At 44.6% G+C, this 13,081-nt stretch overlaps 1 protein-coding gene across 2 annotated transcripts in view; it reads right to left on the reverse strand.

Annotated features, from left to right (window-relative positions):
• Positions 1 to 7,025, reverse strand: part of TRAM2 (translocation associated membrane protein 2) — a 36,692-nt gene extending 29,667 nt beyond the window's left edge. The window contains exon 1 of one of the 2 annotated variants that reach the window (XM_032214632.1): positions 6,762 to 7,025. In XM_032214632.1, coding sequence (XP_032070523.1) covers positions 6,762 to 6,881 — 120 coding nt within the window. In that variant the 5' untranslated portion in view covers positions 6,882 to 7,025. Of the gene's footprint in view, positions 1 to 6,096; positions 6,259 to 6,761 lie in introns of those variants that run through there. The other variant, XM_032214633.1, reaches the window with a different exon arrangement.
• Between the last annotated feature and the right edge of the window lie 6,056 nt (positions 7,026 to 13,081).

Below are 13,081 nucleotides of genomic sequence, written 5' to 3' on the forward strand. Positions count from 1 at the left end.
AGAGGGAAATTATGAAATCAGTTACGTGTGTATCACCACAATACTTCTCTTTAAAGGGAAATACATTGAAATTAACATGAGATCTAGGCATTTCCTGGCCTCATCCACTATGTTTGCTCTCTTCCCAAAGTCAATGTGACTCTCATTTCACAAAATGAGCATCTCATGCAAAACTACAGTACAGGTTGGGTTGGGTTTTGGCTTAGCAAGTTGTATGAACCCAGAAAACGGTTGGGTTTTTTTGTGGAATGAAGATTTAAAAAAACACATCTTAGTTTAATCCGTTAGTCATTTCTTTAGAAGACCACCTGAGTCAATATAGATCCAGAGAATGCATCTGCTGCTTTTCAAACAACACAAATTTGAGAGATTAAAATTAGTCTGCCAGAGCTTTCCTACCTGTGCATACAGAGTATGGGAAGAAATATAGTTATTATACAGCCAGGGATTTTAATTGCAACTTTACCAGCCTGCATAAGTGATAGTAGTAGCGTAATCCACACCATAGGTCTTTTTGCCCACATGACAAGAAGCCATTTGGGGGGGAAAAGCCTTTTCCCAGGACATCTGCCACTTTCTGGGTCAGTGACCCCTTCATTTTTTTTAACAAGCAAAAGGCAATCATCCATATGCCCTACTCCCATGAATCAAACAAGTAAATAGAGCAGACATCCCTCACCCCAGGCAACTTGGTTCCCTCCAATGAACCAGAGAATGCTGGGAGTCATAGCAGAACTTGGAAGGCATCAGGTATGAGAAGGAGATCAAGTACTAACATGCACACCTATGGGACCAGTGCCACAAGGATCCTTGCAACAAGGATCAGCATTCTTTCTTGGAAGGATAAAGCAAATACATCTTGGATTTGCAAATCCTCCCAGCCAACCCAGAAAAGAGCCAGCTCCAACTTCCACAATATGCATGCATCCAAGACATCTACCTCCAAGCCACAACTAAGTTGATTACATGTGGAGAGCTGACAGTGTGGTGGAGAGTTGATAAGTGTCTGACTCCAGACCGCACTTCAAGGGCATAGACAAGACAATCTAAAACTGCAAAAAAAATTATGGCCTTAAACTCTAACATTTTTCCTGTGTTCTTGTGGCTGATATGTTGCTTTAAAACATTTCTACCTCTGTGCATGATACACTCACACTTTTGCTGTCTCTGTATAGAGTCTATATATAATCTATAGTGTCTCTACATATTGTCGGTAAAGTGACTATTCTAATCATTTCAAGGAAAGAGATTGACATAATCAGGAAATATTGGGTTTTTAGCCAAACAAGAAAAAACAGGGCTCATGTTTCATGGTTTGAACCATTCAATACCGTCTCTGATATAACTAAATATAAGCTGATAATATTATGGGATTGATGGATTTGGATGGAGGGTGGGGTTCCCCCCCAAAAAACTTTCAGGCCACAGGACTTGTTAATTCATATCTGTCTGTCCCTCTCCCAAAAACCCTGATCAAGAGGCAGTCATCTCGGTAAATCTATCCTACCTCATAATGTCCCTGTGGGAAAAGCTAGGAAGACAGAATGTAGCATAGACCAATTTAAGCCCCTTAAAGTAAGGTGAAAGTAAAGGTTCCCCTCGCATATATGTGCTAGTTGTTCCCAACTCTAGGGGGCGGTGCTCATCTCCATTTCAAAGCTGAAGAGCCAGCGCTGTCTGAAGACATCTCCGTGGTCATGTGGCCAGCATGACTAAATGCCGAAGGCTCACAGAATGCTGTTACCTTCCCACCAAAGGTGGTTCCTATTTTTTTCTACTTGTATTTTTACATGCTTTCAAACTGCTAGGTTGGCAGAAGCTGGAACAAGTAATGGGAGCTTACTCTATTACACGGTGCTAAGAATTCGAACTGCCAAACTGCCAATCTTTCTGATAGACAAGCTCAGCGTCTTAGCCACTGAGCCACCGCGTCCTTAAAAGTAAGGCAGGATAAAAATCTAATAAATATACACTAGAAGAAAAGTAATGTCTTACAGGCAAAAGACGAGAAAGATCTAATTGCATCAAAGAGAGCTCATGAACACATCGTATCAGTGGACCAGCAACTCTTTATCTTAAAACATAATGTCTTTTACTTTCATGCTTTTGGGACAGATTATTGAAATAAATCTTTTCATTCATATCAGTCCTAATCTTGCTTCCATGTCCTCCTGCCAAATAAATTAGGTACCGTATTTTTCAGAGTATAAGGCGTATAAGATTTTTTTTTTAAAAGGCTGAAAATATAGTCTTATACACTGAATACAGCATTTTTTGCCTCCTGAAACCCCGCCCCCTTTACCAAAATGTCCATGCATAGTCTTTAGGAGTCTTGCAGAGTTCTCCTGGGGGCTGAGGAGGGTAGAAATGAGCGAAAAATAGGCACTTTTTTGCTCATTTTGACCCTCCCCCAGCCCCCAGGAGCACTCTATAAGCCCCCTAAAGGCTATCCACGTCCTTTTTTTTGACAAATGGGCCAGTTTTCGTGAAAAATGGGCCATTTTTTTGCTCGTTTTTACCCTCCCCACCCCCGAGGAGCACTCTACAAGCCTCGTAAAGGCTATTCATGCCCTATTTTGGAAAAATAATGTGCCTGTTTTCACGAAAAACGTGTTGTTTTGGGAGGTCTGCAGAGTGCAAAGAGGTTTTTTTTATTTGCCTCTTCAAAACCTTGATGTGTCTTATACTCCAGAGTGTCTTATACTCCGAAAAATACGGTATATAGATATAAGGGACAGAACGGTTTTATTAGTAACTCTACAGATGTGTAATACTGTCTCCCATGACTGCAAAGTTTTAAATAGGTTTTTAAAAACCAATAGTTCAAAATAATGCTGTGCATAATTTTTCATTTCATTCAATTTTATATAATAATTTTATTTGAAATTTTGTTTTATATGATCTGTTCATATATAATATTGCAGTTTAAAAAAATCTAAGAGGCTCAATTAAAGGTTGCAAGGCATAAAATCCAAAAGGATGTTCTTTAGTCCTTGTTGGTATTATACAACAGCACATGATAGAATACAATTCCTTAGATTGTAGGATACTATTGCTATGGAGGTGATTAATATCTAAGTCAATTTCTACTGCATTACTGATCTAAAGATCATTACTAAATATTACATTACTAAAGAACATTCTCAGAATTCTCCGGATTCCAAAGAATATTGAGTAGGACTGATCCAAGTACATTAGATAGCAATAAAATAACAAGATCCAATAACTGAACTCAACCATAATAATCTTGATAATGTAAGGCTGTTGACATCTCTGTTCTCATAATAAATAAAAATGATGAGACATAGAACAAAGGTTCTAAAAGCACACGCCAGCCACAGTTGCTTGCTACTAGTGATCACATATCAACAATGTTCTTAAAATCCTCCAGGGATGCCAAAATTGAAAAATTAATGGAAGACAAGGATAATAGTAATGTTGTTGTATGTATAATGTTGATCTCCTGCAGATCCAGAGGAGATCAGTTAAAATAAATCCATGTTCAGACAGAGGCAGGGAAGGTTAAAGTAACATGCCATGAAGAGTAGAGTAGGAAAATGAGCAAAATAAGCCTAGTCAAAATATGATGTTGATAACTCAGGGAGATGCTTGTAAAAGAATATTGAGAAGAGTTGGGAACAACTGTATATCTCTTAATGAAGAGTCACAGAAAGAAAGCTGTTGTTATAGAAAAGGGTAGAAATCAGAAAAATCCAGATCTTCCAGGCAGATTTTTTTAAATCAATCCTCTTTTAATTTTAAGGTTGCACAATTATCATGCATTACCCATTACAGAAGTCAAAAGGGAAAAAATGAAAAATGGATAAACAAAACTTACTATGACATTGCATTTTCTATCTTTTCCAGCCTAAATCTGCATTTCATAATTTCAGCAAGTTTAACATGTTTGTACTTCAACTCCCAGAATTCCCCAGCTAGCCAGACTAAACTAGACTGGACAAGATGATCTGAATAGAGAGAATACACCAAAATGGAATGCAGTCAGCCAGACCCTTGTTACAGCATGAGTCTCTCTTCTACACTTTGCTAGAGAACAGAATTAAAAAAAAAGAATAAAGGAGATAGCCTGAAAGCTGGGATAAGTCTTAATACTTTCAGTCCCTCCCTGTCAGAGTATTGCACATAAATTATAAACAACAGAATTTTGTTTTGTTTTTTTGCATAGGAGTCATTCATTTCAGGATCAATTCTGAACAGTATGTAGCTATAGCCAGGATTCTCAACAAAACGGATTCAGGTTTGTCCATATTCTAAAGGGAGAATGCGTCTGTAGTCATCTCATTGCTTCTCAAGACCCTGGCTCCAGATGCATCTGATGCACATCCTGATTGGCAACTAGTCCTCATGTCTAACTTCCTCTGAATAACTGTTGTCAGAGAATATAAACAGAACAGTGTCATTGTACTGATGCCCTGCTGGTAAGCACTGACTGTGGTGAGGCTAGAATGCTAGACTTGGTTGGCCTGATCCAGCAAAACTCTTAAGGGGAGGAGGAACCAGGTTCAAATTGCCCCTGGGTAGTGGAGATACAGGAAAAAAGCGATTAAACATTTAAACGCATCTCAATTCCATGAATTTATCTTGATGAGTTATTAGAGCTTTAAAAAGATCTGTATCAGTTATTTGCCCTTAGCGCAAGTACACTCTGCCTAATTCTGGCTCCTAATATCCTCCCAAATAGTGGAAGGAAGAGCTGCTGCCTCTCTCTGGTAGTTCAATGTGAAGGGCTCAACACACTCTATCCAGTCTTAACAGCTGTACTATGGGTAGGAGAGAGAAGCAGCTGCTTATTTGAGTAGACAACTGTGCATTGGAGGCAATTGCCTCTATTGCCGCACACCCTCTCCTCGTGGCAGCAAGGCAGGAAGAATAAATCTCTTCCAAATTGTGTTTTTCAGGGAAAGGGGAGAAAGACTGAGTGGGATGCTGTGGACTCAGGTCTTCCTTGCTGCATCTCCACTGACTTTGCTTGACTCAAATCAATCCCTCTCCTCCACCCTCCACCCTCCACTTTTCCTCCAAAGGGGGAAAAGCTGTGGTCTGTATTTGTTTAACTCAGGGATCTCCAACCCCTGGTCTATGGACTGGCACCGAGCTACAGCATGCCAGAAACCGGGCCACACAAACAAACAAAACTCCATCTGTGGGATGCAGGCAGTATGCAAAACCATGTCCCCTCCAATCTATTCTTTCCATGGAACTGGTTCCCAAAAGGTTGGGGGATGCTGGTTTAACTGAGCCCTGAAAGAAGCCACCCTTTCCTCTCTCCTTCTTTGGGCACTAAGGCTATGTGTAGGTAGTTATGTTCACACAACCTGCTTAGTCAGTAAATTGAAAACATTAAGGGATAGCTATGTGACCTCATCTTAAACTGCCTCCCCCCCACTGCAAAGTTATTCACTACTAGGCCCAGAAGATTTCAAATTGTTTTTGGGTTTTTTCCCCAAAATTCAAAACAGAACCAATTCTGGTTCTAATAATCTGATGCCGATTATCAAGGTGACAATGCATACATCTTTGTTGTCCCCTTCTGGTGATTAGTTTGTTGTGCGAACATGACCTATGTTCGCTTTTCACCCAAGACCAAAAGTCAACGGAATCAGAGGTTCTTGGCAACTGTCTCTTCTGCTTGTTTATCTAAATGGGCCTAGGAGTAACAGAGATGGCTAAAATAAGCTGCTGCCAGTCCCTTCACTCCCCCTAATGGCACAGTACATGAGACTGAATGCTGTAGACAAAATGTTACTCCCCCAGCCTTCTAGAGAAAAAGAAGCAAAGCAAAGCAAAGCAAAGGAAGACTAGCTGTATTTTTACAGTTGCAGCAACATGGCTTGCTCAGTCACCCCGGCTGGGAATCAGTCATGGAAATGGTCATCTGCACCATCCAAAAGGGGGCTCAGCTCAAGCTATAGTGTAACAGTTAGGTTTATGCAGCATATTGAGCCATAAACCAAGGTTTACAGAACACAGCAACTAGGTTGGATCACAAACCACATCATGACATAGTGCAATGCTAAATTCATTCATTGGGTGCTAACAACAGGTGTTCCTTACAACTGATGCTCTTCCACTCACCATGGAACAGTAACCTCCACCATGCCAAACCCAAGCCAACCAAGGGGAAGATGGCAGCTCCTCTGATCTGTCACTCCACTGTCTGCTTTGGTAGGCGAAGAGCGTTGCTGACGTAGCCCTGAAGGGACAAACTTCCCAAGAAGCCCTCCTGCTGACAGTGACAACCCATCAAGATTTGGTCTTGATGGCAGTTGCCTAGAAAGTCTGGCTCTCCATGAAAGGCTCCGAATCAGGAGAGGACAAAGATTTAAAGCTTGGGAGAAAGTTCGGAGAATAAAGAGAGCGAAAGGCTCAGAATGCAAAGCGGATTTCCAGGCTAGATCTTCAAATCCAGGCAGCCAAGTTTAAACTCCAGGGGGCGGGAGGGCTCCCAAGCGGAAAGAATAAATAGCAGTGTAATTCTCTGGTTTAACACCGCATCATCCAGGAATGGAACCCGGGAGCGTGATTGAGAGATAAGAAAGCGAAAAGGGAGATGTCCCAAGCGGGAAAGACAGAGGAAATGGCAAAAGCCCTCGCGGTGGAAGGAAATCGCTTGATACCTCCCGCCCACAGAGCCAGGGGGAGCATTCATCGTGAGAACATGCAGCCGTAGAACCCCGGCAGGAGGACCCCCTTTTCCCAAGGAGAAGACGACTGGTATCCCCCCGGCAGGGGATGCTCACCTCGAACATAAGCGAGATCAACACGCAGAGCACCAGGCAGAAGCCGATGTCAGCGTGGTTGTGGATGAGAAACTCCTGGCTGAAGAGCGGGTGGCTCTTCGCCCGCCTGCGGAACGCCATGACCGGCAGGGACGCGAGCGAGCGAGCGGCCCGGCCGCACCGCCCTTGCCTCCGCCCAGCGCCGCCAACTTCTCTCCGGCCCCTGGACAACTTCGCGAGCAAGGCGGGCCGGGGCCAGAACCCGACCCCCACCCTGCGCAGGCGCCGCTGTCGCAGGCTGGCTGGCTGGCTGGCTGGCTGCTCGGCTCCGCCTGGCTTAACCCTCTATCTGCCTGGCCGGGCTGAGGGCGAGCGGGAGGCTGTGGTCCTCGCACGGCGTGCCTGGAGACGCCGCCTCCTGCCAAAGTCCGGCCTTGCAGATTCTCCCAGACCAGGACCTCCCTGCTGAAGCCCAGCCTAGTTTCGTGGCACCATCCTTCTCGGGAGAGTTCCTACTGCCGGGGAGGCGAACAAGCCTAGTGGACAGGGAATCTCCGACCATGGTTAAAAAAAAAAACCCGCAGTTGCATCTAGACTCTACCAGATGGTAGCTGTTGGCCTAGCAGCTCGTTAGGGGTGCATGGTGAAAACAAAAAAGGGGGTTCAAAAGTTTCAGTGGATGTGTAGGGAGACAATCCAATTCTACTCTGGTTTTATTCTGCAGTTAGTGTCCTAGAATTTATTCCCAAATGTTCATGATCAGTGTGCCTTCCAAAAGTGAACTATACATATTTTCCCATTGTTGCCTTGTTTTTTTTTTAAAAAAACAAGCTTCTTGGGGGTCTGCTAATGCCAGCACTTTATCTCAAACTACCTTAATAAAACACAGATAAATAAGCTATTTTTCCTCCATAGGGATCTTCCCCATAGCTATCCAAGTTGCTCTGGATAGCAAGATGAGTGACCTATATATGTAATAAATAAATGTAAATAAAAAAGGCTAATTGGCCAGATAATTTGCCTTAGGAGTTAGCTTCCCGTGTCAAAAACCGATATAGCTTATTTGTTAACAGGAAAGGGTTTTCTTTTGAAGGTACTAATGAGCACACAACAAATACCTGAATTATTATTTTCTCCTTGTTCTGTTGTTACACTATTACAGCCACTGTTTAATCTGCCTACCTTTAATAGAGCCTTCTATAATATCTTTGCTCCTAATAAGTCTTGAGTTAAGCATTGTTAGTCATGCTGCTCTCTACTTAAGACAGCCAAGAAGGGAAAATCTTGAGACTAAGGAGAGGCATGAAAACAGCCTGTATCTCAGGATCACCTTTTAGAGACAAGCAAAACACCCACAGCATATTATTAAGAATTCATAAAGCTAATTTTGCACTATAGGGATAAACTTGTTTAGTGACCATTCAAAGTTATAATGGTGCTGGAAAAAGAAACTTTATGAACAATCATCGGACTTTTTGGCACGCATGCAGTCACATGATTTCCATTTGCCTACTTCATAACGGGCTTCTAACAAGCTGAGTCAATGAAGAAGCTGGCAGTAAATTCGCATGTCACAATAATGTGACATCTCACTTAATGATCCATGATAACTTGCATAAAGATGGGGGCAGAAGTGACCATCACAATCACATGATGTCTCAGTGACTGTGTCACTTAGCTACAGAATAGCTTGGTTCCAATGGTTGTTAAACAAAGTCTATCAGTAATCCCATCTTTCTTCTGAAAAAAACCCCAGGGTCGGTCTTGTCAACATTTCTACTCAAGACAAATTTGTGCAACTGTTGTAATTTAGTAGAATAACAAGTGTCTTTCCATAGCTGAAAATGAAGCCTTCCCATCCTAGACCAACACTCTCCAGCACCATGGTTCAACTATGAATAGTGGTTTTATACAGTGTTCTGGAGCTAGAATCCTGCAAACAATATAACCCACCTACAACTTAAGAACCTGCGAAAATATTTTTTACAAGTAGTCCTCGTCTTACAACCATTCATTTAGTGACTGTTTGAAGTTACAATGGCACTTTAAAAAGTGACTTTTGACCAATGTTCACACTTATTACCATTGTAGCATCCCATGGACAAGTGATCAAAATTTAAACACTTGGCAACTGGCATGTATTTATGATCATGTGATCACTATTGTTTACCTTACCATCTGGCTTCTGACAAGCAAAATCAATGGGGGAGCTGGATTCAGTTAACCACCATGTGATACACTTAACTTCAGTGGTTTGCTTAACAATGGTGGCAAAAAGGTTGTAAAATGAGACATAACTCAAATACTGCCTTGCTTAGCAGTGGAAATTATGGGCTCAATTGTTATAAATCAAGGACTGTCTATATTTAAAACCAGCATAGAAAATGGAAAAGGAAATAATTTTCTAGGGTACCACTGCAGAACAGCTGAAAATATTAAAATGACTCTGAAGCCCAGGATGAAAAATTGTATTTTTATAATTGGTTCATGCATTGTGTACTTATAATCATATGCATCATACTTTGTATCCAAAACCAGAAGGGAATGATTTAAGTCAGAAAGTGTTATAGGAAGTTATCACCCAGCCCTCTCCCAGAAAAATGAAATATCCTAGGAAATATTGAAAAGGCAGAATATTTTTCTAGATGTGAAAAGAAGAAACATGTTTTAAAAGACAGAATAGCTCCCTGTAGCTTCCTGCCCATCCCCACTTTGTCAATGGGCCATTAAGAAGGCCAAGCTAGTCCACTTTTCATAATAAAGAGTTCTCCCCTTCAGCTCCAGGGGGATGGGATTAAGGCATGATAATATTGGCCTTTTACCCAACTCACCACATGGCATCTGAGAACTCAACCAAACCCGGATTCAAAACGCAGCCTAGAGAGTTACCCCTGCATGGCCCCATGGGAGTCTGACAACCAATCAGAATACAAGCTCAAGATCAAAGGCCAGAGGGGGACACAACCGGGGACTCTACATCTCAGTCGGCCCTTCTCTTTTCTCCACCAACATTGAAGCATGTGATAACCTTTTCTGTTCAGGACTCAAGCCATGTGGTTCTGTCCACCAATAAACCATCTTTCCAAGCAGCCTCCATGTCTCCAGCGTCTTTTTCCCCACTTGGAGACGAATCCAGAAGGACATTTCTTTCAATATTTCTTTCAATATAGGGACAAAAATCTCCATGGCATGGCCATAATAAATATTCAGGCACCAATCTAATGTTAAAGTGTTAAATGTTAAAGTCATTTATACTATTTTTTCTCTCTTTTTTGTTATTTTAGAATTGCTTTGCGAACTTTGTAAACTGTTCTGAAAACTATCGTTGACTTAATAAAATTAATGCATAATTTCCAGTTTCAGTCATGAAGTTGCAGCCCTATGCAGAGTTAAATGTTTGATGTCTGTATCTTTTAACCTATTATTATGATGATTTGTCCTGAGGCAGTTACTCTCTTTCAGGCCCAAAATATGAGGAGGGAATATACAATGGCTTGAATTCCTGAATAAAGTAGAGGGTATAAACAAAAGCAGACAAATAAACCAATCTCCTTGCAGTCCAAATCATAGTTTAGGTATTCTCTCCTAATGAAAGTGAAACTATAGTTTGAACTCTCTTACAGTTTCATGGTAGGAGGAAACTACTAAATTTAGATATGGACAGTTTACACCTGTCTAATATGTAGTGAGCCTTTTGAAAAGTTTTCTGAGATTTAAATTCCACTCTGCATTGAGGCTTCCTTAATGTGTGGAGAGTGCAGTCCTTAAATACTTACCGTATATACTCGAGTATAGGCCGACCCGAATATAAGCCGAGGCACCTAATTTTACCACAAAAACCTGGAAAAGTTATTGACTCGAGTATAAGCCTAGGATGGGAAATGCAGCAGCTACCGGTAAATTTCAAAAATAAAAATAGATACCAATAATGTTTTTGAATATTTATTTCCTCCCCTGGAGTGGGGAGGAATTGGGGATTTCATAGTATCCTTCCCCTGGAGTGGGGAGGAATTGGGGATTTTGCAGTATCCTACCACTGGAGTGGGGAGGGAATGTGGCTTTCATAGTATCCTATCCCTGGAGTGGGGAGGATTTGGGGGATTTCATAGTATCCTTCCCCTGGAGTGGGGAGGAAATGTGGATTTCATAGTATCCTTCCCCTGGAGTGGGGAGGATTTGGGGGATTTCATAGTATCCTACCCCTGTAGTGGGGAGGGAATGTGGATTTCATAGTATCCTACCCCTGGAGTGGGGAGGATTTGGGGGATTTCATAGTATCCTTCCCCTGGAGTGGGGAGGAAATGTGGATTTCATAGTATCCTTCCCCTGGAGTGGGGAGGATTTGGGGGATTTCATAGTATCCTACCCCTGTAGTGGGGAGGGAATGTGGAGTTCATAGTATCCTACCCCTGGAGTGGGGAGGATTTGGGGGATTTCATAGTATCCTTCCCCTGGAGTGGGGAGGAAATGTGGATTTCATAGTATCCTTCCCCTGGAGTGGGGAGGATTTGGGGGATTTCATAGTATCCTACCCCTGTAGTGGGGAGGGAATGTGGATTTCATAGTATCCTACCCCTGGAGTGGGGAGGATTTGGGGGATTTCATAGTATCCTTCCCCTGGAGTGGGGAGGAAATGTAGATTTCATAGTATCCTTCCCCTGGAGTGGGGAGGATTTGGGGGATTTCATAGTATCCTTCCCCTGTAGTGGGGAGGAAATGTAGATTTCATAGTATCCTTCCCCTGGAGTGGGGAGGATTTGGGGGATTTCATAGTATCCTTCCCCTGGAGTGGGGAGGAAATGTAGATTTCATAGTATCCTTCCCCTGGAGTGGGGAGGATTTGGGGGATTTCATAGTATCCTTCCCCTGGAGTGGGGAGGAAATGTAGATTTCATAGTATCCTTCCCCTGGAGTGGGGAGGATTTGGGGGATTTCATAGTATACTAAGTCAGAAATAACATTGCTGCGTAGCCAGGAGTGTGTCTCAGTCACTTAAACCTCATACATAAATCATTGTACGAGGCGCTCGACGGCGCCTCTTACCTGCCGCGGGTCCCACCAGGACCGGCCAGAGGCACAGCAAGCTCCGGAACCAGAGCGGGAGCCTCCGCCGCATGGCTCAGCTCCGCCAGGGACGCATCCGGCAAGGGGAAAGCGGGGTCCCCTCTCGCGCAGCGGGTGGAGGGCGCGGGGCGGCGGCAGGGCTGGGCTGCCTCCGGGTCCTGCCTCCCGGAGCCCTGGGGCGGCCGCGGGAGTCCGTGGGCGGCGGGGCTCGCTCGGCTTCCAGCAGGGAGGAGAAGGGGGGCTTCCCGGAGCCGCGCGCTCGGCAAGCTCGCCGCTCAACTCAGCGCCAGCGCGCCTTCATCTCCGAGCGCCCAGCGGAAGGGCCAAGCCGCTCGCCTCGGAGCCGCTGGAGCTGGGACGCCGCCTCCGCCGCGGAATTTGCTCCAACTCAGCCGCTCCGGCCCATTGTCAGCTGGCTGGTCCCTGCCTTCCCTCCCCTCCTCTCTCTAGCTTAAAGAGACACCGACTTGCCTCGGCTGGAGGCCGGGCACGGGGAGGAGTTGGCGCCAGCCCGGGGAGGGGGCTGCGAGCGGGCGGGCGGGGGGACGGGAGGTAAAAGGCTGGATGGGTTTGGTTGCCAAACCGAGGCGGCTCGCTCGGGGCTCTTCCCTCTCTCCCCACGGGTGGGCAGCGGCCGGAGTTCCCACCGAGGAACTTCGCCGGGCAACTCTCGGTTCGGACGCCAGGGGCGACTGGAACCCGGCATCCTCGGGTTCCGATTCTAACCCCGAAGGAGAGCAAAGCCGGGAAGGGCGTCAAACTCTTCCACCCAAGCTGGGAGCCTGTCACATTTGGGAGGCTTGCAGCGGCTCACCTGCGTGGAAGTCAGCGGACTACACGCGCATACACAGACACATCCAGACAAACATCCAGACAGACAGACAGACCTCTGGCCCATCAGGAGGTCCAGCAGCCACCGGCCGTCCTTTGACTCGGACGTGGAATGGAAGGGAGTTAACAGAGGAGAGGGAATGGCTGGCGCAGACTGCCCAGCAAGACAAGAGATCCTGGGGCTTTCATAGTATCCTATCCCTGGAGTGGGGAGGATTTGGGGGATTTCATAGTATCCTTCCCCTGGCAGGCTAGGAAATGGAATGAACGAGGGGGCAGGCAGGGGAGGGAAACGAAACGAATAAGTGGCCAGGCAGGCTAGGAAATGGAATGAACGAGGGGGCAGGCAGGGGAAGGAAACGAAACGAATAAGTGGCCAGGCAGGCTAGGAAACGGAATGAACGAGGGGGCAGGCAGGGGAGGGAAACGAAACGAATAAGTGGCCA

Source organism: Thamnophis elegans, chromosome 3 (genome assembly GCF_009769535.1).
Source record: "Thamnophis elegans isolate rThaEle1 chromosome 3, rThaEle1.pri, whole genome shotgun sequence".
NCBI lineage: Eukaryota > Metazoa > Chordata > Lepidosauria > Squamata > Colubridae > Thamnophis > Thamnophis elegans.